The 25,921-nt window shown below is 43.8% G+C and overlaps 2 protein-coding genes across 3 annotated transcripts; one reads left to right on the top strand and one right to left on the bottom strand.

Moving 5' to 3' along the window:
* Window positions 1-3,849: 3,849 nt before the first annotated feature.
* LOC6502145 lies at window positions 3,850-10,107 on the bottom strand. Of its 2 annotated transcripts, none has more exons than XM_032453464.2 (5): window positions 9,968-10,107; window positions 9,863-9,916; window positions 9,637-9,812; window positions 9,244-9,575; window positions 3,850-9,190 (listed from the first exon to the last, which is right to left on the bottom strand). In XM_032453464.2, exons 1-5 carry the CDS (start codon window positions 9,970-9,972, stop codon window positions 4,109-4,111), a joined length of 5,649 nt encoding a protein of 1,882 aa, XP_032309355.1. In that variant the 5' UTR covers window positions 9,973-10,107; the 3' UTR covers window positions 3,850-4,108. The 2 variants fall into 2 exon arrangements, with proteins under 2 accessions (XP_032309355.1, XP_001966125.3); XM_001966089.4 differs by having other exon boundaries at window positions 9,637-9,815.
* A 2,775-nt stretch (window positions 10,108-12,882) lies between these two features.
* Window positions 12,883-15,716, top strand: LOC6502266 (probable ADP-ribosylation factor At2g15310). Its single transcript, XM_001966090.4, has 3 exons — window positions 12,883-13,671; window positions 13,793-13,879; window positions 15,468-15,716. The coding sequence occupies exons 1-3, from the start codon at window positions 13,069-13,071 to the stop codon at window positions 15,561-15,563; spliced, it is 786 nt and encodes a 261-aa protein (XP_001966126.2). The 5' UTR covers window positions 12,883-13,068; the 3' UTR covers window positions 15,564-15,716.
* The last annotated feature ends 10,205 nt before the right edge of the window (window positions 15,717-25,921 follow it).

Here is a 25,921-nt window from a genome sequence, read left to right on the forward strand (position 1 = left end):
CGTTAAATTAGTGACTTTTTTTTCTTGCTATAAAATATTTTTCTATTTTAACTGACCTTTTTTAAATATAAATTCTTAAAACAGTATTTTGTTGCCTACTTTTCTGGGTGCTCTAGAGCAACTTTCAATTTCTGATTTATTTTATAGATTTTGGTTGTACTCTGCTGCTTAAAAATACTTGAATTATTAATTAACACTCTGTTTTTTTATATATTTCCTAAAAAAAACATCAAATCAGTAATTACTTTCTCACTTTTCCCTTTAAAAACACATTTTTTTTAAACGCAATTAAAGTAATAATAATCTTAATGGCACTTGACTGGATAAATACGAAATGAAAATTCATTTTCTTTATTTACTTTAACATCAATTATGTGAAGTTCTCAAAGTTAAGAACCCTAAAGGTGTGCTTTTTTAATTTCACAAATAATAATTATCATTAAAAAGTGATTGCGAAAAATGCAAATATGAATTCGTTTTTTTATTGAATATATTTCCGTGTTTTATTTTTGTCGTTGTTGAAAAAGTTATAACAAGTTGGGAAACCTGAGCTGACAAACCGTAAACGATACGGATTTAGGCCATTTCCGGAATGCACGGCGAACGGCAATCGATGGCCGGACGCTTAAAGCCTCCCAGCTGGCGAGTGAAGTGGCTTTAAAATGCAATTTGGCAACAAACTGCGATCCACTCGAATGCGGGTTTGGTCGAGTGGTGCTGCCACTGGTGCTTCTGCTCGTTGCCCTCCTGCCTCTTGCCTCTTACCCCTGACCCCTGAACCAGAGCCTGGCACGCCCCCTTCAAACGCCCAGTTACCAGTTACCGAACCAAAAACAAAAACCATCACCCCCTCTTCTATCGCCCCGTGGACATTTTCGCACTCGCATAACTTTGACAGCATTTTTGCAGAATTACAATTAACTGCCTAGCCTCCAAATGGGAACACAAATAGGGGGCGTGGCTAGGGGGCACAGGACTCGAGGGGAGGGTTGGGTGTTTGGGTGTTATGGGGGGATAAAATCAGAGGGGTCGGGGGGAAGGAGCAGGGAACAGGGAGCTGGGAGCTGGGAGCAGGACCAAACCAGGAACAGCAGTTGCAGTTGCAGCCTAAAAGTATGCTACCACATTCACAGGCAAACACTCCATGTAATTCTATTAGAGATGCCTCTTCAGTTTATAGTTTTTCTAAATTTAAAAAACCTAAATTTAGTTTAAAACTATAGTTTTTCTAAGGATTATAAATTATCCAATAATTATATAGTAATTTTAAAATATATCCCTTATTTCAAAAGAGAGAAAAGGCTTGAAGGAGTATATCACTCATACGCAGTGTTGTCCTACCAACAAGTTCTTCATAAATTAAATTAAAATACATTTCATTCAGAAATATAGATTTTTAATTAACAGATAAACTAATAGACTAATAAATTAATTTTAAAAAATATTCTTAAACTAAAATAAGTTTTAAAAACTAAAAATAAAGGCTATTCCTCTTTAACCTGATAGTCATAGTCATAATTTTGTTTACAAATTAAATCAAAACTTGAAATTAAAAAAAAAATAAATATAAATTGAAAAAACATATATATATTTTGCCGGCATCACTATGCCATGCCGATGGAAAATGGGCTGGGGAAATTTGTTCCATTTTACGCTTTCTACACAAAAACAATAAATCGCTCACAGCATCTACAGAACAGCGTCAACTTTCCTAATGCAGCGGGTCGTTGGATGTTGGATGTTGGATGTTGGTCGGGATGCTGTTGCTATATGCTATATGTATGCTGTATGCTATATGGTGTGCACTATATGGTATATGCCACTATTTGCTGGCTGAAACGGTGAATGCTGGATGCCAGCAATTGAGGCTGAAGCCATTTTAACTGCCTCTTGAATGGTAACTACAAAAAAAAAATAAAAATGCAAAATAAATAAATATGTAGATGAAAATAAAAATAATGTAAACTAAAATAAATATATATGAAGGGGTTGTGGTGGATGAAAGGGCAAGGGTGGCAGGGTGCAGAGTCGAAAACTGTAAATTGTAATTTTCAACTTTTAAGTGGCAACTACGTGTGAGGCTTTCGCTCGCCCAGCCTGGAAAATAGTTGCGGAAAATGAAAATGAAAATGAAAAGCAAGATGGGAAACTCAACGGTGTTGATAAATGGTTTGTTTTATGGAAAAATGTCACAAAATATTTTGAAAAGGATATTGAGTTTATTTTTTGTTTAATGATAATGGGTTGTTAACAGAATATTTTTAGATTGAAGAATGTTTAAAGCTATTATTATTATTTAAATTATTATAATTAAAATACTATATATTATTTCCTATAGTATTTAAGCTTTTAGTGTTATTTTCCCATTATTTATTTAATAATTCTCAACTGGTTATAGTCCCTAAATTATTAAAGCCAAGCCCACTTAAATATTAGTTGAATCAAAGGACTTGGATACTTGTTCTTTAGTAAAAAGCTAGAACCCCTATTAAAAAGATAAAAAGAAAAGTCTCCGAGTAACTCGGAACAACAGTTCACCCAACAAACTTGTCAATCCAATTAAAAACTTAAAGCTTAGATGAATAAAATCCGAGTAATTATCAAGAGCCAGCCAACCCTTCGAAATGTATATTCACAAATCAGTATCAGAGTCAGAAACTTTCGCCCACACAGAAAGAGAGTGAGAGAAAGTCCAATTATGGGGGCCAGAGTGAAAGTGAGTGGAACGTTGATTGAAATTTTATCTGCGACATGAAATCGAAGGATATATTTAGCTCTGAGGTCAGCGGCTCTCCCACATCTCTAACAATTTCACAATTTCGCACAATCAGCCGCAATCTCGACCGCCGGATACACGAATACTGATACGGATACGGATGCGGATGCGGATACGGATACGTATACGGATTCTAAGGACTCTACGGGTTCAATTTGATTCTTCAACGGGTTCACCGTTAACCGTTACGTTGCCCCATCTTTCACCTGAAACACACCTGCCTGCCTGCCACTTGCCCCCCCCAGTAGCTTCCCTGCCACCTTGCCACCACTCCTCGCTATTTGCATTGAAATGTTGAGTAATTGGAAAACCAATCTGAAGCATCTGCAGTTCTTGTTTTGCATACCCCCGGCGCCTCCCCAGCACTTTTCTAACCGCCCTCGCCGACATTTGTCGGGCAACGCTCGATTTTTCAAACAGAAATCAACGTCGCAGTCACAGTTGTAGACCAGAGGGGCTCTGTTCAGTTTTTCCACAACTGCACTGTGGAAAAAAATAGTAGTTTCTAGTGTCAGAATAGCACGCCCTCAGCATGGGGCGCTGCCACATATTGTACGGCTCCTATAGCGGAGAGTATAAGGAAGTATAAGAGTATAAGGAAGATACAGGACTGTATTGTAATATTTAAATAATATTAGAAGGATTATTGCAACTAAGAAGATAATATATTTTGAAAAAAATATATATAATCAAAAGCCTCTAGAGAAATAGTTGAAATTAAAAATATTTCTAATTATATATAGTTTTTTTTTAGAGTGCACATTTGGCTGGATGGGTGGGCTTGCCGTGGGTCGACAGGTTGTTTCGCTCTTGGCGCTTCACTTGCTAAAAATAAATTGTTTTTAAATAGCTCGCATCGCTCGACACACGCTTCGAGGTGTCTGCTGCAGATACAGATACACCGATACAGATACAGATACAGATACACGGATATATATGTATAGATACCCCTGTTCCGCCTTCGTTCGTTATTTTATCGGGCCAACAAAAACAGCAAAAAGCCAAACTATAGTGAGAAAGGAGTTTCAAGCCCAACGGCTGGAAAACTAAAAAAAAAAACGCCAACAATGAACGCGTTTCCGCTGCAAGCTTCCTTCAACGATTTGTTACCAATTTTATTTTATATTTATTTTTGTATTTTCTGTTGTTTTGCGATTGTTTTGCAACGGAAATTGCCTCAATGTGTTGTAAAATACTGATCTATCTTATCGTAGTTATAAAAATGAGTACAATTTTTTAGTGTTTTGATGATTTCTGAGTTTTGTTCTTTTTTTGTTCCCTCCCTTGAAATATTTTTTGTTTTCTTTCCAAGCCGATGAGTGGCGCTTTTTTTTAGCAAGGAGGCCGATTCTGGCAATGGGGCTTCCCGTAGGGATAACTGGTGCTAACCATGTTGCAGGGATGGCCCGGAGTCCTGGGAGCCTGGGATGTATTCGAGTTTCGGCTGCGATTGCCGCTCTTCTTGGACTGATTCCGCGACTGGTTCTTGCTGCGATTATGGCACTTAGACCGCCCGGGAGTCGAACTCGGAGTTTGTGATCCGACCAGTTCGTCGAAGGGCATGTAGTTATCCATCGAGGTGAAGCCGTGGTAGGATCCGCTTTTGTTAGTGGGCTGACTGGTCTCCGTTGAGTTGAAGGACGGCCCGAAGGTCGGTTCAGTGATGTCGGAAAGGTATCCGATCGGAGCATCGGTGGGCGTTCTGTCCATCATCGGCATCGAAGTGTCCTCGATTCGTTCGTCGTCTCGGTTGGGGTCACATGCTCTATGCTCCTCGTACTCCAGCGACCCATCCTCGTTCATGAGCTGATCTGGTTGGCCTTCGAAGACCCTGGTAACCGACGTGGTGGAGCGGCGCACCGTAATCTGTTTCACGACAGTCGGCCCCTTTTTGGACGTATCCTTCAAACACTTATCTTTCTCGGAGCTCTTCTCCTTGGGCTCCTGGCAAGGAGACTGCTCGTTCCGTGTGGAACTAAAGAAGTCATTCGGGTTTCTTTCCGCGGAGCAGCAGCCGGGCTCCAGTTCATCGGGACAGGGCATGGTCAGGTTATGACTCCGAGGATGACCCGAGAAGTCCTGGCAAGACGGCATGCTCTCGTCCTCCAACCGGGCATCAGTTCCATTGCCCCATGGGGAATGCCTCGACCTGGCCTCCGGATCTGCACAGCCACACTCGTCGTCCTCCATTCCGTTTTCGTTTTGTGAGTAATAGGGGGGACAGCTCTGGTTCGACAACATCTCCGAGGGATAGGAGACGTCTCTGGGCCGGTGCTTCACCGATCTGGGATCGGAGGTGTTGTACGATATGTTCATGGGCATCGACACATCATCCAGGCACTCCGACGGATAGTGCTGTCCAGGTCTGCTGGAGTATCCCATACTGGTGCCGAAACTGGGCGCACTTACATCCTCCAGACATTCGTTCGAGGTTTGATGTCCCCGCCGGGGGGAAACCAAGATACTTCTAGCAAAACTGGGTGCACTCACATCCTCCAGACACTCGTTGTTGGAGGCATCGTCCCGGCATTCCAAAGACTGCTGACCATGCTGGGAGTACATTCCGCTGTTGGGAGCGAAACTAGGAGCACTCTCATCGTCCAGGCACTCGTTGGTCATGGGCTGAGCCCATCTCGACGACATTTCCATGCTCCTGGGATAGCTGGGAGCGCTGACATCCTCAAGGCACTCGTTCGTGAGATCCTGGCCCCGACGGGAGGACATTCCCGTACAGTTACCGAAGCTGGGAGCAGTAACCTCGTCTAGGCACTCGCTCGGGAAGAGCTGTCCTCGCCGGGAGGACATTTCCATACTCCTGGGGTAGCTGGGAGCGCTGACATCCTCAAGGCACTCGTTCGTTAGATCCTGGCCCCGACGGGAGGACATTCCCGTACAGTTACCGCAGCTGGGGGCAGTGACATCGTCTAGGCACTCGCTCGGGAAGAGCTTTCCTCGTCGGGAGGACATTTCCATGCTCCTGGGGTAGCTGGGAGCGCTGACATCCTCAAGGCACTCGTTCGTTAGATCCTGGCCCCGACGGGAGGACATTCCCGTACAGTTACCGAAGCTGGGAGCAGTAACCTCGTCTAGGCACTCGCTCGGGAAGAGCTGACCTCGCCGGGAGGACATTTCCATGCTCCTGGGGTAGCTGGGAGCGCTGACATCCTCGAGACACTCGTTGCTTGAATGCTGACCACGGCGGGAGGACATTCCCGTACAGTTGCCGAAGCTGGGAGCACTCACATCCTCCAAGCACTCGCTTATATTCGCCGGAGCGGACCGCTGACGACGATGGCCCCTCGCAGGGGTGTAGCTCATGGCCCTGGCATCGCCGGATGGCGTCGAACGGGGCCGCGGCGAGAGTACTCTCCGCGAAGCTCCAGACACTCCGCCGAAGGAAGGCATTGTCACGTCGTCCAGGCACTCGTTGGTCATCGCCGTTGACGCTCTGCCTCTCGAAGCTCCTGAATTGTCCAGGCACTCTGTTTGGATTTTGGTCGTTTCCTCGGAGTAAGTTGTAAACGTTGGTGCCGATATGTCGGCTACATTCTCGGATATCTGGGTCCTGCTGGTCTTTCGTATTGTCCTTCTGCCGAACGACGGGGCGCTCACATCCTCCAGACACTCGCTCGGCAGAGTCGGCTGTCTCCTGGAGGAGCCGCTGACTCCGCCAAACGAGGGCATGGTCATCTCATCCAGACATTCGCTAGTCATCGTGGGTTGTCGGCACCTCTGCCTGGACACGGCACTTCTACTTCTGGACCTTGATCCTGTCGGTCTGGACTCACACTCGTTGCAATCCCGGCCGAAACTCTCGTAGGCGGGCATGCTCATGTCCTCCAAGCATTCATTCCGCGTGGACTCCATTCTGGAACTCACCATGGAAGGAGCTGATATTTTGCTGATGTCCTGAGGTCTTCCAGAACAGTTGCCATAGGAGGGCATCGTCATGTCATCCAGGCACTCTCCAGTCGTCTGTCCTCGGCGCGAACTGGCAGTGGGAGCGGATATATCGCAAATGTTCTGCGAGGGCATCGTCCTTTCACGGCGACGACTTCTGCTGCGAGATGATGTGCCCGACACCTGCCCACAGCTCGGCATCGTCATGTCCTCTATGCATTCGGGCATCATGCTCCGCCTGGATCTGGCATAAATTGGCGCTGTCATGTGGCAGGGACTCTGTCGTGATCTCTGTTGAGACTGTCGACTCCTGCAATTTTCTGAGAAATCTTCCAAGGTGGGCATGGTCACATCCGCCAGGCATTCGTTGTTGGTGTGGAAGCTTGGCTGCGGCGGATGCCTTGGAGGACATTGCCCAAAAGACCTTCCGAAGGCAGAGGGCTGACTCACGTCCTCCAAGCACTCGCTGGGCATCGCTGCGGACTGGCCGCGGGATATGCCGGAGATGTTGCCGAAGTACGGCATGCTTTCGTCCTCGAGACACTCGTCCGGCATGCTAGTGTTTTGCCTTCTCGACGACCCGGATACGCCACAACAAGATGGGGCGCTTATGTCCTCCAGGCAACAACTCGGCAGAGTGGGTTGACGACGACGCGAGCTGGACGACAAAACTCCACCAAAGGACGGCATAGATACGTCCTCCAAACACTCGCTGGTCATCGGATTTCTTGAGGAGTGAGGAAACGAGGGAGCAGACTCATCGCAGAGGTTTTGGGAGGGGCAGGACCTCCGGGAGTGACTGGTTCCTCGCGAGTAGCTTCTTCCAAAGGACGGAGCACTCACATCATTGAGACACTCACTCGGCAGAGTCATCTGTCTCCGGGAGGAGGCAGCTGCTCTGCCAAACGATGGCATGGTTACATCGTCCAAGCACTCTCCGCGCCCGGAACTCATAAAGCTTGGCGCGGATACATCTCCCAAGTTTTGGCTTGGCATGGATCTCTGGGACTTGTGTCTCGAGGATCCCGACACCCCGCCGAACGATGGCATCGTCACATTATCCAGACACTCGTCCGAGAACTGTCCTCGTCCGGATAACATATTGCCCATTGCACGCCTGGAGCTTCTAGCTCTGGCTGACCTGGAAGTTCCTCCATATTCCGTGGAGTTGGCGAATGAAGGCGCCGATATGTCGGCCAGGTTCTGGAGCGGCATGGATCTCTGTCCGCGACTATCGCCCTGTGAAATATTCCTGCCAAACGACGGAGCACTTATGTCGTCCAGGCACTCGCTCGGCATGGAGAGCCGTCTTCTGGAGGTGTCGGAAGCTGCACCGAGCGATGGCATACTGACATCATCCAGACACTCGGTGGGCCTCTTCATGGACAGGGATCTCGACCGGCGTCGACTGTAGTGGCCGCGACTGGAGGCCCCGGAAACATCACAGCATGTCGGCATGCTCATGTCCTCCAGGCACTCGCTCGGCATCTGTTGTCTCCGCGGGGATTTCGCCTGGAAAGAGGAGGATATGCCGCCGCAGGACGGCATGGACATATCTTCGAGGCATTCACTGGTCATGGGGGCTCTTCGGGGCGATACTGAATGCCTCATCGATCTGGACGACTTCTGGATTCTCGATGTATCTCCTCGCGAAGCACACTGATCGAAACTGGGCGCACTCACATCGTTCAGGCACTCCATTGGCAGGCTGTACGGGACGGGCCTCCGGGACGACTCGTTTGCGCATCCAAACGAGGGCATAGTCACGTCGTCGAGGCAGCAGTCTACTCCGGAATCTGTGTTTCCATACCGCGTCGAGTGGGCGGACATCCCACGCATCGACCTGTGCCCCCGACTGGCGAAGGACGGAGCGCTCACATCGTTGAGGCACTCGCTCGGCAGGGTTGGCTGTCGCCTCGAACAGTTGGACACTTCTCCATACGACGGCATTGTCACATCCTCGAGACAGCAGTCCACTCCGGAGTTGAAGGATCTCCGGGAGCGACTGGAAGACTTTGTGGTGGACGCTCCAAAGGATGGCATCGTCATGTCATCCAGACACTCATTGGTCATCCTCGAGGCACGCTTCGATCGACGGGATCTGCTCTTGGCCATCGAGGGCTCCGTAATGTCGTCCAGACACTCGCTGGGCATGGACAGTTGCCGATGTGTCATTCCGGAAGTCTGGCCAAACGAGGGCATAGTCTCATCCTCCAGGCAGGACATGGGCCTCGAACTGGCCCCGCGCGACGAGTACGAGGGCATTGTCATTTCATCGAGGCACTCCTGCGGCATGGAGACATCGTGGCAAGTCGGCATCGATTCGTCGTCCAGGTTTTGCGACCTGTGGGCCCTGGAGAAGTTCAGGCGGCGTGCCGGCTCGCAGCCACGTCTGGCGGGGGTGCACTCATTGGAGCCCTGATCGGGCATCGAGTTCGAAACGGTGGTCACCTCGATTTGGCTCGTCACCAGGCCACAGGGATCGTGACGGGTTATTATCTTGCGTCGCGTTGTCTGCGTGGGACGATCTTATAATTACATTAATGGCTTCCTGGAAAAATAGTTACCTGTCTGGAGGAGCTTGAATCCTTTCTGGCCCTCATCTTGGCCCGTCGCAATCGGTCTCCTTCGGCCAGGCGCCGTCTCAGCGTCTTGAATCGCTCCACAATCTCGTTGTAGACCACGTCCACATAGCGACTGTCCTTTCCGGTCTTGCAGTGGCTCTCGCACGGAGACTGGCACTCCTCGTCGCTGGCCTCGAGCCGGCTGCTCTCGAAATTGGGCGCAGACATGTCCGCCAGGCACTCATCCGGCAGATTGCTCAAATTCATTCCCGCCGGCGTTGAAGAGTACGGCTGGCGACATGGCCGCTGCTGTCGAAAGCTCGCATTTGTTTCATCTGGAGAGGATTATATTCTTAAGATGGATGTCAGGAGGAGGTAATAGGGTCCAAAGCTTACAAGTCATGTCGCGGAACATGCGTGGATGGCGCCACTCCTCGTTCCCGGTCAGGCCAAAGTCCCGGGGATTGTATTGCCGGACCTGCCCGCAATATCCAGGACGCATATGCTCCGGCGTACTGACCAGATCCCGCGGCGGCGACACACATCTGGAACTGTGGTTATGGCTGGTGTTTCTACTAAAAACAAAACATTAAATAATTTCAATAATGAGGTTGTAACTCACCTATTTCCACGCTTCCTGGAGGACTTTGAGGAGGATTTCCCACAACACTTTCCGCTAATAAGATGCAAGTTAGAGCCAAGGACTATAGCACATATCCCTACTCACCTCATCCTGCTGGCTGGGTGATTGTTGTTCGGCCTGGATAGAAATATATAGAACTGTATTGGGGGGAGGGAATGTGTTCGAGAGGTCTCTGTCTGGCAGAGGGATAGAAAAGTGTGTGTGAAAAATCAATAGGCCAGTAGGTCAGCGGCTGCTCCGTTTCGAGACGAGACGAGACGAGTTGTCATGTTTTATTCTGATACAAAAAAAATGAAAATAAAATGGGGAAAAAAGCATACACCCTGGGGAAGTGTGTCAAGCATCCGTGACTCTATTTCTTATCCAATTAAACAATTATGGAGAGCTCATTAAAGCAGGTTGTTTGAGAAGCGCCGAGAACGGCTCTTCACTTCTTCCGTTTTCCCTTGTCGCTTGTCCGCTTTTACCGTTTCATTTATTGTCTCGCTCCTCTTCCTTATCCTTGAAAGGAAAGTCAAAGCAGATGCAATTAGCGGGCACATAGTTTTCCCGCCAATTCGGCTTCATTGGCTTTGGGCTTTGGACTTTCAGGCCAGGAGATAGAATCCTGATAGATCCTGGTGGGCCGGGTGTGGCGGGTGTGCCGGGTGTGCCTCTCCAGAAGGTGTGCCCGCTTTCATTTCCGCTCAACACAATTGCATCATTAGCGATGCAATCTCCGTTACTTAACGTAACCGCAACATGCCGGAAATGAAATCCGAGGCAAGCCGTCGCCGTCCTCGTCGCCATCGCTGTCACGCCGTAGTCGCTAAACTTTTCGCCTTTTTCCTTTCTTATACCTTAGGTATATTTTCTTTTTTTATTTTAAGCTAGGTTTTGTGAACACGGTGAACGACTCGACAAGTGGTAGGAAGCTAGAAGGAAATATGACGTCGCCATGTGGCATAGGAATACGGTTAAGGATAAGGCTCAAGGATAAAGCACCCACGGCAGCCGGAAAGCAAACGGAATGATGCTGCGCCGCGTTGGAATAATCGAATGAGCCAGGCCGGGGCCAGACCAGGCCGGGCTAGGCCAGAAGATTGCGGCTAGCCAGGTCTGAGCCAAGCCGCTTCATTTAGCCAAGAATGGTGGTGCTCCTCGGGGGCGTCGGGGTCCATCAGCAAATATTTGACTTAAGCCCAAGAGTCCACATGCCACGGGTGGATCTCTATTTATAAAGTCAGGGGGATCCACGGCGTCCGATTGGATTTTTGGGTTGGGTTCTGGGGGGGCAGAATGCCACAGAGTGCCACTCGGCGGGGCATGCAGCAATCAACTGCCGCTCCAGCAGCCGCGTATTTGCATTTTGCATTCGCGCTGCTACACACCTCTCATCATCAACCATCCTACCGTATCCTGACGAGGTTTCTGCCGTGTCCTCCCATCCTGCCATCCTGCCATCCAGAGGCGGGTGGGTTGTCACTTTTCGCACCGCTTTGTGCCGCATTAATGCGCATATTAAAATGGACGAGGGCGACGGCATGCAAAACTAATGTGTGCCCAGCATTCAGATATTCATATGAAGGAAGTATACAGATAGAGAAAATCTATATTTCAAATAAAATATACCCTTATCATAGATACAGAGAGCTAAAGAAAACTTACTCCTACCCTCCAAGTGCCAGATATTAATAACAAACAATCCCTAAGTATAAATCCCATAAAGAATACATTTTTTTTCTAAAGTGACTTTCAGAGTTTCCAGGAAGGAAGTCGCAGGAAGATTGTCCTGCGGCTACAGACGACGGCGCTCCGGAGTTTCTGAACCGAAAATGTTGGAGCCCGAGAACGTTTAGCTTGCTTACTTTTCAATTTGCTGGCCAAGGACCTTCGGCAGATGTGCTTTACGGATTCATAATGCAATGGCGTAACACAAAGGACCTCCATTCATTTTCGTTGGAGGGTTTATGGCCAACACACACGGCGATTAGCGACTGTATCTGGCGGTCCCCGGAGTGCCCAGGGGGAACGGGAACAAGAACAGGAGCCAAAGGACTTGTGACTCCTTTGCTGGCTTTAACGAAGAAACCACAAAAGCCACGGCCACCACAGCTTCATCAAAGATACATTATGTGTGCATACATTCGCACAGGACCTAGGCACTAGGACCTCCATTCTATGGCTATTTTCTGCTTCTGCTCCGGCTAGTGCTCCTGCTTGTACTCCTGCTCCTGCTTTGCCTTTGCTTTGAAAGCATGCTTTCGGCTGGAAGCAGGAAATGGAGGCGAATCAATAACTACAAAGTCTGGCTTCAACAAGCAAACAATTGGCTTTGAAACCGCTTCTGGAGGGGGTTGTATGAAAGGGTAATTATGGTTGGGAAATCATAGTTCCCTTTTACGAAATAAGGGGAAATTTTACAACGGGAAGTCTTCTGGGGGTAGTTTTTCATCCCATTTTGGGACAAAAGGCGCTTTCAGGCGGCAAAAGTGGGTACTAGAGGGTCGGATTGTGAGCTTTTTCGAACTCTAATTTTGAAATCAACTCTGTTATGGCCAGAAAGCTTCCATATTTTAAACATAACACTAAAATTCAAATTATTTGTATCAAATTTCAAATTATTTAAAGAAAAATAAATCATAAAAATCTTTTAGAAAAAAGGTTTAATTTCTAATTTCTTCTTAAGGTTTAAATTACTTTTAAAAACTAAACTGAACTGAAAGCTGAAAACTGAATTTAATGTTAGAAATTCTAAATTGGTAATAAAAAAAAGCTGAATTAAGTATAAAGAATGAGTTGCCAGCTCAATTATTGAATCAAACCCCCCTAATTAATTTTATTTCAAAGCGTAGCCTTTTCTATTCATAACCAATTTCAAAGAAACCCTAGAAATGGTTTTCCCTGGTAGTTTTCCAAGTAAAGCCCTTCCGTGGCGGTGGTTAAAACTAAAACTGAAACTGAAACGGGAAAACCGAAAACCATCCCTCGTGGGGAAAATGACGCGTTGTCCTGGCAACTTTTCGGGCCACAACACGGCATCTCCATGGCTACTAGCGTGGCTTTTCTGCTCCAGTCAGCTGTCCACCAGTTGGCTGGTAAATAAACAAGAAAATATCGTGAGTCCTTGTGATCGGTAGTCCTTTGTCGTGGAGTCGTAGAATCATATCCAGTACAGCCAGCAACGCGACATGGCCGATGAATAAATGGGTTTGCAGTGCTCCTGCTGCTGCCTGAAATCCTCACCGGCTCCGAAGGACTTTCACATCCTACTCCTGGGCGCATCGGGCAGCGGCAAGACTGAGCTGGGTCACCGACTCCGGAAAACACCACGTCCAGCCGACGACCAGGATGCCACAAACGGAGTGCGTTGCTTCGAAGTCCTGCCGGAGGAGTTTCCGGACATCCAGCTCCAGCTCACCGAAGTGGGTGGCAATTCGGAGATGCAGCGCCTCTGGCATCACTACTTTGCTTCGAGTCATGCTTTGATTTACTGCTTCGACCTCAGCCAGAATCCCGAGGAGCTGGGCGTTACCTTTCGCCTCCTAAGGACCTGCCTGCAGGACCCCCAGATGTCCGGGAAGCCGGTGCTCTTGGTGGCCTCCAGATACTGTGATGGTGTCCAGTTGTACGATGTGGCCAATGCCTTCGGTCTCGACCACCTGGCCATGTCCTGCGGGTGTCCTTTGCTCATTTGTTACATGGACGACCCGGAGGATCTGCAACGTGGCATCCGGTGGCTCTGCCATCAGTTTGCGGTCAGTGAGTCCAAATTGGAGCAACGTGTTCGATACGATGTCAATATGAAGGTGAGCTAAGGGATATATGGAAGGAACGCAATGAAATTGTCCCATTTTCTGTAACTTATTTATCAATATTTAGACGTTATTTAGTATTTAAATTATTTATTTAAATATTTTCCCCCAACAGGCTTGGCAACAACGCAGGAAACTGATTCTCACAGCCGGAAAATTGGCCCAAATCCATCGTCAACGTTTTCGACGTCAGCACAGAAAGGTATTTTATTAAAAATTAGGAAGGAAAACTATGTTAGTTGAAAGTTTTTATTATATAGGATACTTATAGGATATAGTTGTATAATTTTTTATTATACAAATTTGATACAGAATGATTGGAAACCAATCCACGTTTAAGGTATTCCACTTGAGAATCGGGTGAGAATTGGCTGAGATATAGCTATGGAAAGGGTCCAAGTACGGAAATCCAGGATTTTGAAGGGGATCCCCCACGAAAAATGGAAAAATTTTGAAAAAATATTTTGTGTCAGGATTTTGATGCAGAGTGACTGGAAATCGATCCACTATTCGTTTAAGGTATTCCATTTAGGAATCGAATGAGATTTGGCTGAGATATAGCTATGGGAAGGGGCCAAGTACGGAAATCCAGCATTTTAAAGGGGATCCCCCACGAAAAATGAAAAAATTTTGAAAAAATATTTTCTGTCAGGATTTTGATGCAGAATGGTGGAGAATCGATTCACTATTCGTTTAAGGTATTCCGCTCAAGAATCGGGTGAGAATTGGCTGAGATATAGCTATGGGAAGGGGCCACGTACGGAAATCCAGCATTTTGAAGGGGATCCCCCACGAAAATTGAAAAAATTTTGAAAAAATATTTTCTGTCAAGATTTTGATGCAGAATGGTGGAGAATCGATTCACTATTCGTTTAAGATATTCCGCTCAGGAATCGGATGAGAATTGGGTGAGATATAGCTATGGGAAGGGGCCACGTACGGAAATCCAGCATTTTGAAGGGGATCCCCCACGAAAATTGAAAAAATTTTGAAAAAATATTTTCTGTCGGGATTTTGATGCAAAATGATGGGAAATCGATCCACAAATCGTTTAAGGTATTCCGCTTAGGAATCGGGTGAGAATTCGCTGAGATATAGCTATGGAAAGGGTCCAAGTACGGAAATCCAGGATTTTGAAGGGGATCCCCCACGAAAAATGGAAAAATTTTGGAAAAAATATTTTGTGTCAGGATTTTGATGCAGAATGGTGGAGAATCGATTCACTATTCGTTTAAGGTATTCCGCTCAGGAATCGGATGAGAATTGGGTGAGATATAGCTATGGAAAGGGGCCAAGTACGAAAATCCAGCATTTTGGAGGGTATCCCCCACAAAAATTTAAAAAATTTTGAGAAAATATTTTCTGTCGGGATTTTGATGCAAAATGATGGGAAATCGATACACAAATCGTTTAAGGTATTCTGCTTGGGCATCGGGTGAGAATTGGATGAGATATAGCTATGGGAAGGGTCCAAGTACGGAAATCCAGGATTTTGAAGGGGATCCCCCACGAAAAATGAACAAATTTTGAAAAAATATTTTCTGTCATGATTTTGATGCAGAATGACGGGAAATCGACCCACTATTCGTTTAAGGTATTCCGCTCAAGAATCGGATGAGAATTGGCTTAGATATAGCTATCGTGAAGTCCTTCCATGCTTTTTTTAAATTTTTGAAGAGGGTAGCCAGTTTCATACTTTCGACCAATATTAGAATACCCTCTACATGCGTAAAAATAAAATAAAATATTTATTTTACTCCTTATAATAATAATTAATTAAATATTTACAGTTATGGCCAGCTAATGAAGCATCCTCTGGACGTCCAAGTACAGCCCCTCCAAATATATTCTTCATACGTCCTGCCGAGGCTGGAGAACATCCTTAAGGAAAAAGTGATCAAGAGCGCATTTAAAGTGCCAAAAAAATGAATAAACTTTTTAAACCAGAGGCTAGTTTTGCCATTTTTTTGCTTAGAAATTAAGTAAACTTAATAGCTGAAAATAAATTTGAAATTTCTGTAATAAATACAATGGATTTAAATGACTTTCTTGTCAATAATTTTGACTTGTTTGGGGAATTATGTATTTTATTTTGATTTGTGACAAGCCTTGTACGATGTCAGCTCTAATTAACATTTACAAAATGACTCAAGTGTCTAGGACTTAGAATGCAGGACTAAAAGCTGTCCATTTGACGAATCAGTTGGATTCAGATTGCATTTCTAGAAAGCTTTTCGAACTGGTTAGGACAAATGTTTTCACAAAAATAAATGGAAGAAGTTCCTAAGAATAAATATGACATTTTTAACTTGGAGTATTCATTGATAATTAATATTTAAAATTTAAAAAACTATACTGACTCATATAATAGTTCTCCTCTTACACCCTTACATGATATATTTTCATTATTAATTCGAGAATTCTAGATCATAATAATCTTTACTTTTCTATATAATTTATAAAAAAAAACTCCATCATTTATCATAAAAACCCGCCACTTTTTTTGGCCTATAATGTGAAATGCTATTATTTTGACCGTCACTGCAATATATGCAAAAAGGCTGGCATTTCGTCCTGATCTGGCCAGACATCCTGATGGAATATGCCTGTAGATATGTAGAGAGGTGTGGAGGGGGGACTGGCAAGGAACAGGGAAGGGGGGTCACCCGTCAGCCAGTCGATGATGTATTGCCGAACACCAATAAGCAAACCGCAAGGATAACAAGGAGCAGAATGGCATACACAGGCACAAGAAGTTACCAATACCATCATATCGATTCCCACCCACCTACCCATCCTCCCCCGTAATGGAACAAAGTACTATATATATATATATATATTAAAATATATATATGTGTATAATATGGGGTGTATGACAGATTCTAGATGGTGACATTGATGATTGCGGCTCGTCGGCGTCTCCAGACGCCGGTACGTGAACGTGCGCCCTTAATAATCCTCCAAAGGACACTGGAGGTCAGGAAATTAGGTCTAAGGATATCCTGGAGTTTATTAAATATAATTGAACATAATAAAGACTGAACAATTTTTTCTAAAATTATTTAATCTCTGTCTTCATGAAGTACTCTGTCCAATTAGTAAGAGGTTTCTACCCTTTGTTCCTTATAATTTTATATAAAATCCCCTTTAGCATAAAATACACTTGAAAAAATATACATAACTATCTGAATATTTTATAAAATTCAAAGTTTTTTTTTTGACAAACACAATAAATTAAAAATTTTGAACAAGGACTAGTTTCTCGTCCATCAGTGTCTCTGGTTGGCCGCTGCAGTTTGCCAAAACTCCCAGGACGCACAGGAACACACAGGACAGGCTCACCGACACCGACACCGACACCACCAACAACAACAACAAAATAACAACAAAAACACTAACACGAACACCAACACAAAGACCAAGACCAACACCGATGCCGACAAGGACACCCGACCATACCCGCACCCAAATAAACATGTGTCGCCGTGTGTTGTAGCGAAAAGTGTAAAATAAGCATCAATCATCGCTTATTCGAGTTGTCATCAATCACACACACGTTGCACACACACACACATATACACGCTATAGGAAGGATATGCTGCGGTGACAACAACAAAAACAGGAACAAAACTGAAAGAGGAGAGCTCACCGTTATCCTGGGTGGTTAGTTTTTGAGGCAAAGAGGCATCTGGAAATTTGCAACCACCCCGCCGCCAAACCATTAGTTTTCCGGTCAATGTCCTTGGCAGGACCCATAGTATGCTATGAGGGTGAGGGGGGGGAGAAAGGATTCGTAGTAATCCTTAACCAATCCGTTTCCCCGGGCGAGTTATTAAATCATCAGGTTGCAGAATCGCGCCTCGCGCCTCGCCACGCTGTCACATGTCTGTCAAAAAACTCAAAAACGCGTAACCAAATATCCCATATCCCAACAGTAAAAAAAAAATGTATAGAAAGGACAACAAGGACCTCAACCCTCGTCAAGGATATTGTAGATATTCCCCATTCGATTGCCGCGTGCGCCAAGGCGGAAAATAAAGATTTAATCGGCATTTATGGACATTTTGCAGACTTTTTACGATTATGCCCAACGAGTTGTCAAACAACTCCGGCAGCTCAGGGGTTAACATTTAACCCCCTTCAAGCGAACGAATGCGAAGGACGATAAGCTCGCAAGGAGCGCATTAATCAGCAGGACTTCTTCAAACTTGTCCGTCAACTCGATGGCTGTCAGCACCCAATGGATCGTTTTCGGATTCGAAACTCTCAAAATAAAGCGTTTTCCAAATCCCCTCGACGCCAAATAAATAAATTGAAACCAATTGCAGATTTGTAAATAAAATTTGGATTTGTTTTTGTGCTTTTTTTGGAGAGATATTAAATTGGAGAGGGAATTAAGGTAAGTCAAGGATACTGTTCCTCAGAGGAGGGCAATTTCAGGTATTAACTTTATAGAGTTGAGGATCTTAGTCTTTTAGCTTTTCTTTCTTTTTATTTGGTTGGAAGTATTTTTTTTTACATCTTTAAGATTAATATTATGAGCTTAATTATTTATTTTTAATATTTTTCCCACTATAATCTGCTACTTATTTTTTTAGAGTGCACTTCTGACCATCCTGATGAGTCAGAAAAACAATTGCCGCGGACAGGATTCAATTTCACAATGGTGTTATGCTAAAACGGATCCGGCTCTAATGTTTTTACGTAACTTTTCCGTCAGGACGCTCCCTTGCACCTCCCCCCCTGCCCCACCCCGACAGGACCCTGTCCTCCACCTCCCTCTCTCCGGTATTCTGTATAATCGAATAAAGTCACGCCGCTTTAACATTTGCGGTCAACACGTGAGACCGGAGTGCGATTTGGTCAAGTGGTGGGATCCGCATCCACATCCGCATCCGCATCCGATATGCGATACGTTATTGTGTGAGAGGACCAAACAAAGTTGCGGCGAAAAGGCTGCAGGACATGTGCACGAAATTAATTTCCAGGCCAGCCGGCCAAAAAGGACGAAGGACGAGACGAGGCTACCAGGACAGCGGCAGGCACGGCGGAAGGGAGAACGTGGCTCTTTTTAATCTAACATGATATCGCCCACAAAATGCAAAGCGGCCAATGGGCAAACTGTACAGTAAAGACTCCACAAGGTGGACTTTATTTATGATTTAAAAATAAGGGATTTTAAGGTTTAGAGCTGCCTGAAGACTTGACTTCCACTTTATGGGTTTTTCACTTGGAATTAATTCTTAAATTATTAATTTTTATTTATAGAAGTTAAATCTTTAATTATTATATTTTTTAAAAGTAAATTCTTCTTCTTTTCCTTACAAATAAAATACAAAAATACAAAAAAAAAATACAAAAGCTCAAAAATATTACTTCTTAGACTCAGCAGCTTCCGCTGCACTTTTATTTTTAAAAAGATTAATAAACCTTGAATAATACCCTTGAACTTAACCAAAACCTTAATTTATAGTTAAAGAAAAATATAAAATTATTATAGACCAGGATCCACTGCCTTTTCGGTGGTATCCTTGGCACGGAACTGTCCTGCCCACCAACTGCAAAAATCCGAAAGCGGATTAAACGTATTCGTGAGAATTCGTCAACGATTTCACACCTGTTCTCCAGAAGGAGGGCGGAGGGGTGTAGAGGGGCTGATATCTGGGGATGCGGATGCGGATGCCACGCCTTCTTACCCATCAGATCCGCCTTGCTCCGCCACTTCCCCCGGCCACTGATCCTTCGGCATAAAATGCCAATTAGAATTTCAAGTTCGCACTCCGTTGGTTTGCCTTAAGCGGTCTTTTGGCCAAAAACCCCACCCCCTTCCTGTTTTTTTCTCGCTGTGTATTTTCCACAGCCACCCACCCCCTCACAACCCATCTCCAACTCCCTCTCGACTTTTCGCAACGCAAATTGTTTACCGCCCCCGGGGCTCTTTATTAACTTTACGGCCAGAACTGACCTCTCCACCCACGGCGCCACGCCCCTCGGGCCGGGACAAAAAGGGGAAAATCTCTCACTGAATTTTCCCCCATCGACTTTCGATTTTCATTCAATTCGATTTGCTCTTCAGTCTCAGATCCTGGCTCTGATTCAGATACGAGTCCTGTCCACCTCCTGCCTTCTTTTTTTTTTTTTTTGGTGTTTTTTGGTCAACGCGTAACTCGGAAATGCACTCAAAATATTAAATGCTTCAGTAGTTTGCAATTATTGCGAGACGCGGTGCCTTCTACTTAATTCATAATACTCGTGGAGTTGGAGGTCCTGCCAGAGTCCTGGTGGAAGTAGGAGGAGGAACTGGGAGGAGGTCTGGTCAAGAGCTCAGTGTGTTTGGTTCTCAGGAAGTCGGGGAAATGGGTGTTTATTTTCGAAAAGAAGCAAGCTTTTCAATAAAATATTTAGTAAAAATTAATCAAATAAACATATTTTAAATCCTTTACAAGGACCTTTTAAGAAACCTCCACATTTCTGAGAAATCAAATCCCCAAAACACCAATTACATCAACGAAAAGTGTTACCTTTAAGGACGTGCCGCTAACAAGCCACAAAATCGGAGAAAATCGTATCACAGATGGCTGAAGGATAATTTCAGGGATGTCCTCCATATGCCAAAAAGGCGAACAATCTCCACACAAAATTAGCGCATTAAATTTGCTTTCGAAGGATGGGGATGGGATGGGCGGGCATATGATATTTCCAAGTGTGTGTACAACATGGCAGCAAACCATAAATATAAATTCCCAGGCGCTTTACGAGCCAAGGAGCCAAAAAACCAAAAAAAAAAAAAAGAACAGAAAATATTAAGAAAAAGGATTACATGGCAGAAGGAGCTGGCAACAACAACAACAGGCAAAGAGTCCTTCGATAAAGCAAAGTCTATGAGATTTACGAGCAGATTTCAAGAGTTACAAATACATACAAGGAATTTTTTGGTCTAGTAGGAAAATAGGGGGAGGTTTCACCATTCACGAGGACTAACAGCTAAGGACTAAGGACAGAGGACTAAGGACTAAGGATACGGAAGCTAGATATACACGCACGGCCGCAGGACACGCAGGATTTTATGTTTTTGGCGTCAAGTTGCCAAGAGCAAAACTTTCAATTGCATTTTGGCCAAGTTTCGCTTTGGCTTATCTTTATTATCGCCGCTGTTATTATCCTGGCCGAAAGTCCTGCAGCAGCAGGACGACACAGGCATAAGGCAGTCGACAGGCGACAGTAGACAGAAGGCTGAAAGCTGAAAGCCGAGCCAGGCTCATAAAGTATGTCATGTGTCATAAATGACAGATTCTTAGGCATACTTCATTGATCCCTTTGGCCGCTCGTCCTGTTCACTCCTGCTCTCGTCCTGTTTTTACGACGTTCCCTAAATTGTTGCAGTATCTGCCGCACATCCTGCCTGCCAAATACCCATACACACACACACACTAACACACTCGCAGAGGAGGCATGCAGACAGGACACACATACGCAGGATGTGCGTGTTTGAAGTTTGCTTTTGATAAATGAATGGATTTTCAAAGGCGACGTTAATGAAATACGCACACAGGCGCAATCACGAGGATGCCAGGATGCCAGACGCCAAAAGGATACTCAACGCTACGTGTACGTGTACGTACATGTGTGTATTTGGTTGTATTTGTGTGTGTGTGTGTGTGTGAGTGTGTATCCTTCAATCTATCAAACTCACGTGTCCGTCGTGGCTCAATTTACTTGCTTAGTTGCCGCTCAAGTTGCGGCGCCTTTGGCTCCTTTCCCATAGTCCTGGCATTTTGATAGAGTCCTATTTGGGGCATATTTATGAAGTTCGAATAACTATATACATATATACATATGTGTATTTACGTGTTTATACAAATAACACACTAGACCCACAAACTTGTTAGTCAAGCCGAGGAGCTATTGACATGAATTCGAAGCTATTAAGGGGCTCCTTAAAGGAGCTGGGTATGTACATTACAAATAATAATAGAAAACTTTCTATTAAAGGATCTGAAACTCTGTTAAAATATTAGTATTATGGCACTAAAATTGTATGTTTATGTTTTGAAAAAGGATATCAAATCCTCCAAGATTATAAGAGAGAGAAAAAAGGCTTAGCTCTTATAACCTTCATTGTTTGAGAATTCTAGGGGTATAAACAGACCCACAATTATCAAAAAAAGAAAGTAGTTGTAGGAAAACTATTTATAAAATTTTATATTAAATAAAATTAAATTTTTGCCAATACTCTCACCCAAAAACTAGAACCAAATGGACCCAATTGATTACCTCCGAAGCGAGCGAGAAAGTGATGTCGAGGAATAGAAAGCCAGTTGCCAAGGCTGATGGCTGAAAGCGCCAAAAACCTGGAAAACCTGAAAAAGCAAAAGCAAAAGCAAAAGCAAACGCATTAAAAGCAACTTAATAATTCAGATCGAAATCACCAATCAGCGCTGCCGACATGTTGACAAACGATGCCATCGGAAACTCCATCGACAAAGATAGAGATAGGTGATAGCCCAGAGAAAGAGAAAGGGAGAGGGAGAGATAGAGCCAAAGACAGGAGATACGAGGACGACAAGAGATTTACATTTTCAAAATCGAATGGCGGCATAAGCCACCGCAAAGCAAAAGACACGCAAACCAGCAAGCCACACAGCCATAATGAAATCCTCGATAAACAAGATAAACGAACAGAAGGAGCCAGCCGATTAAGGACAACGAAAAAAGGATACTCTTCTCTAAGAAAATAGGTCCAACAAGTATTTGGCTTAAGGTTATAAGAGGTTTTTTCGTCACTAAAAAGAAGAAAGGCTGACAGAACAAAGGGAGCTGACTTGTATTTTAATTTTAATGTATAAATAATTGAGATACAAATTGTATTATATATTTTATTTAATTATATTAAGCATAAAAGTCTGTAAGAATAAATAAACTATATATTTTAATTATTTATATTCAATTAACTCTGATTTATTCCATTCTATTCCAAACACCTTTTAAAAATAATAAAATAAAGGCCTATGTTTTCAAACTCAGTCATATATCTAATACTGCCTTAAAATTAAGCTCTTTAAAAATAAATAAATAAACCTCCTTTTAAATCATTCCTCAAGCTCATCTCATTATTATGTATAATTTAGAAAATCCCAATTGTTAGAGTATTAACGGGAGAAAGGTGCAAAAAAAAGCACGAAAGGAGCAACAGTCGTGGCTGCCTTGGCGACGTTGGCTAAAATATTTATATCTGTTTCAGCTTGGCCGCTTTATACAATTTCTATTTTGCGGGGAGTCCTGCCAAGGACTTGCCGGCTGTGATCTGCGAGTCCTGGGTAGTCCTGGGTAGTCCTGAGTGAGCCCACAAAAACAGCAACCACCACACCAGACACTCAATCCCTCCTGTGTGACGTTGTCTTCGATGTCTTCGTTTGCAATCAATGAAAGATTTATGACAATACATTGTGGAATCCTGGATGGGGCGGTGGTACTGGGCGGTACGGATACGGAAAAGTGTCCTGAAAAGGCACATATTGTGGCCAGGAATTTGTTTTTTATGTCACATCATTATTTTTATTATGACACTGCCACCGGGCCACCCGGCTCAGGGCTCAGGGCTCACTTGTTATTGGAGAGTGATTAGTGACTGAAAGTGACAAAGGCAACAATAGTTGCTTTCATCTAACAATGAAGTGGACCTTGATTTATTTTTCATTAAAAGCTAAAATTATATTCTTTTATAAATGATTTTTTAGAATAAAACTAATCTCTCGTACAATATCACTCATACGCAGTGTGGTCTTCACTTTCCCAAGGCCTTGGTGGTTCACTCTAGATGACAATAAATAATCCCAAGATATATACTATATATAATAGAAGAAGCTATGGAAAATGGAGAGAATATTGGGTTACCTGGCATGTAAAAGTGAAAAATTGAAAAACGAAACGGAAAAACTGAAACTGAAAAACGGAAATTGATTGAAAGTCAAAGGGAAAATGGCAGGGTCCTTTGGCTTTAGCATCTGCTTTTCCTGTGGATCGCAATCGATCAATTCAATTATCAAGCCAAATGGATGTCCTGTATGTGCCTCTCTCTATCTCTGTGAGTGTGTGTGTGTGTGTGTGAGTGTTCCAGAGGATAACTCCATTTTGGTCGCCTTTTGTCCTTTGGTTGCTGGTAGACATGGGATGTAAGTGGAAATTCTCAGTGCGTGTAAAATGCCTTTGTGTTGTATGTTTTTTATTTTTGTGTCGTGTATATAGTACATATATGTATGTTCTATATAGGATAGTATGGGTATACTATATATATAGCCACGCCCACTCACTTGCAAAAACAGGGAAAGAGTTGGACAACAATGAAATGCTTTTAGCCTCCGAACTGCGAAAACTGGGAAAACTGCGAAAAACTGAACTGAACTGAACTGAACTGAACTGAACTGAGCTGAGAGCGCCAAACGAAATTAAGTTAACAACAAAGTGAGGCAGCAAGCCGGCAAGGCGGCGAGGAAAAAGTTTTGTGTACTGTACTGTTTTTATTGAAAATTGAGTTAAAAAACTGAAAGTGTCGACAACGAGAACGACGACTACGTAGAGGGGTCTCTACGTCTCTGTAACAGCATTGTGTCTCGTATGTGCAACTATTACTACCACTGCCACTTACCAATACCGATACCAATAGCCAACTTTTAGCCAACTCATCTTCCTCGTCAACGACTAGGTCCTTGGGCCAAAAGTCAACTGTCAAAGGGAGAAGGCTCGGCTCTCTGCGAAATTGTTTACTTAATTTCATAATAAAACATTAAAAATGCCAAACACTATTAACTTTACAGGTTAATGGGCACAAAGTGTACACTTTTGGCATAGAAATTCAATTTTAAAAAGTTTGTTGCAAGATTTGAGAAAAAATGAATTAAAAACATAGTATACTTTTTAGGGAAAAGGTTCATGGCTCGAAATTAGGTCTAGAAAGTTGCCTAAACCTTTTTTTTATTTAATAATTATTAAAACTCATCCTGCCATCATCCTGCTCCATATTATTTTTAATATTTCTTTCAAAGGATAAAGATCATTAAACTCAATAACTATTAAGTAGCATACTTTTGAGAGCAACACCCACACGGAACAAACTTTCGAGACTGTGGAATGTCAATAAAAGTCGACGGGACATATATCCGATTCCAAAATGGATTCCAAAATCAGCGCCGATCAATTCACGCACGCACACACCCGCATATTTAGGTGTATTTGTCTGCGTGAGCGTGTGCGTGTGCGCATAAAATTTATAAATTATTGAATCTATGAAAATATGAACATCACGTACGCGTACGCACACAGCCTCCCGCACAGCCCACAGCCTCTGTTCGTCCTTTTGTGGCCAACTATCTCGTAGTAGACGCAGGGAAGAGCAAAATAAAGGACGAGGGGGAAGAGATGGGAAAAGAAATGTAGAAAACAGACTGAAGACAGAAGACAATCGCAGAGAACGAGCTTACAGTTATGCATAAAAATAGGTGGGATGGTGGCCGGGGAGGCGGCAAGGCAGGCGTGTATGTGGGCGTGGCTGGAATATGCACAGAATTTCATTAAGGACTAGGACTTCTTCAAGGATTTGATGCTCTATTAAATGGCATTATTGGTTGCTTAGTTTTTTTAAATATAAAAAAAAATAAATTGAAAGAAAAGACAATATTTTTGATTCTACTTAGGTATTTATTTCTCAAGATATATCGCTTCAAGAAAACTTCTTTTCTAACAATCCTATCTATAACTATCCTATCACAATTATATTCATATAACCATATCTTCCATATAGTATCTTAAAATTATAAGCATATTCCAAGCTCTATCCTATTATATTATAACTATTATATAGTAAACCCCCTCTTCTCAGAGTATTAACAATTCGTTTCTTAAAAAACTATCCCATTTGGTTATAAATAAGTTTGCGTATTGGTCGCGTTTGTTGTTTGCAAAAGTTTGTTTCTTCGACGTGTTTGTAGATAGATGGCTTAAAGGAGCCAAGAAAAAAAATAATGATAACCTGGAGTGAGGGATTAATAGCATTCGCAGATCAAAAACTTTTCTAATAATTTCTTTCTGATGAATTCCACTCGTCCACTTTCCCCCAAAACCCCGCCCCAGAAAAGAAAAACATGATTTTTTATCCAGGCTAGACCAAGAAGGCTTAATCGGGCTCATTGGTTTTAATGGAACAATTAAAGTAAACAATTACATCCTATTGGTAATTGCGAATGGCATA

Source organism: Drosophila ananassae, chromosome XL (genome assembly GCF_017639315.1).
Source record: "Drosophila ananassae strain 14024-0371.13 chromosome XL, ASM1763931v2, whole genome shotgun sequence".
Taxonomy (NCBI): Eukaryota; Metazoa; Arthropoda; class Insecta; order Diptera; family Drosophilidae; genus Drosophila; species Drosophila ananassae.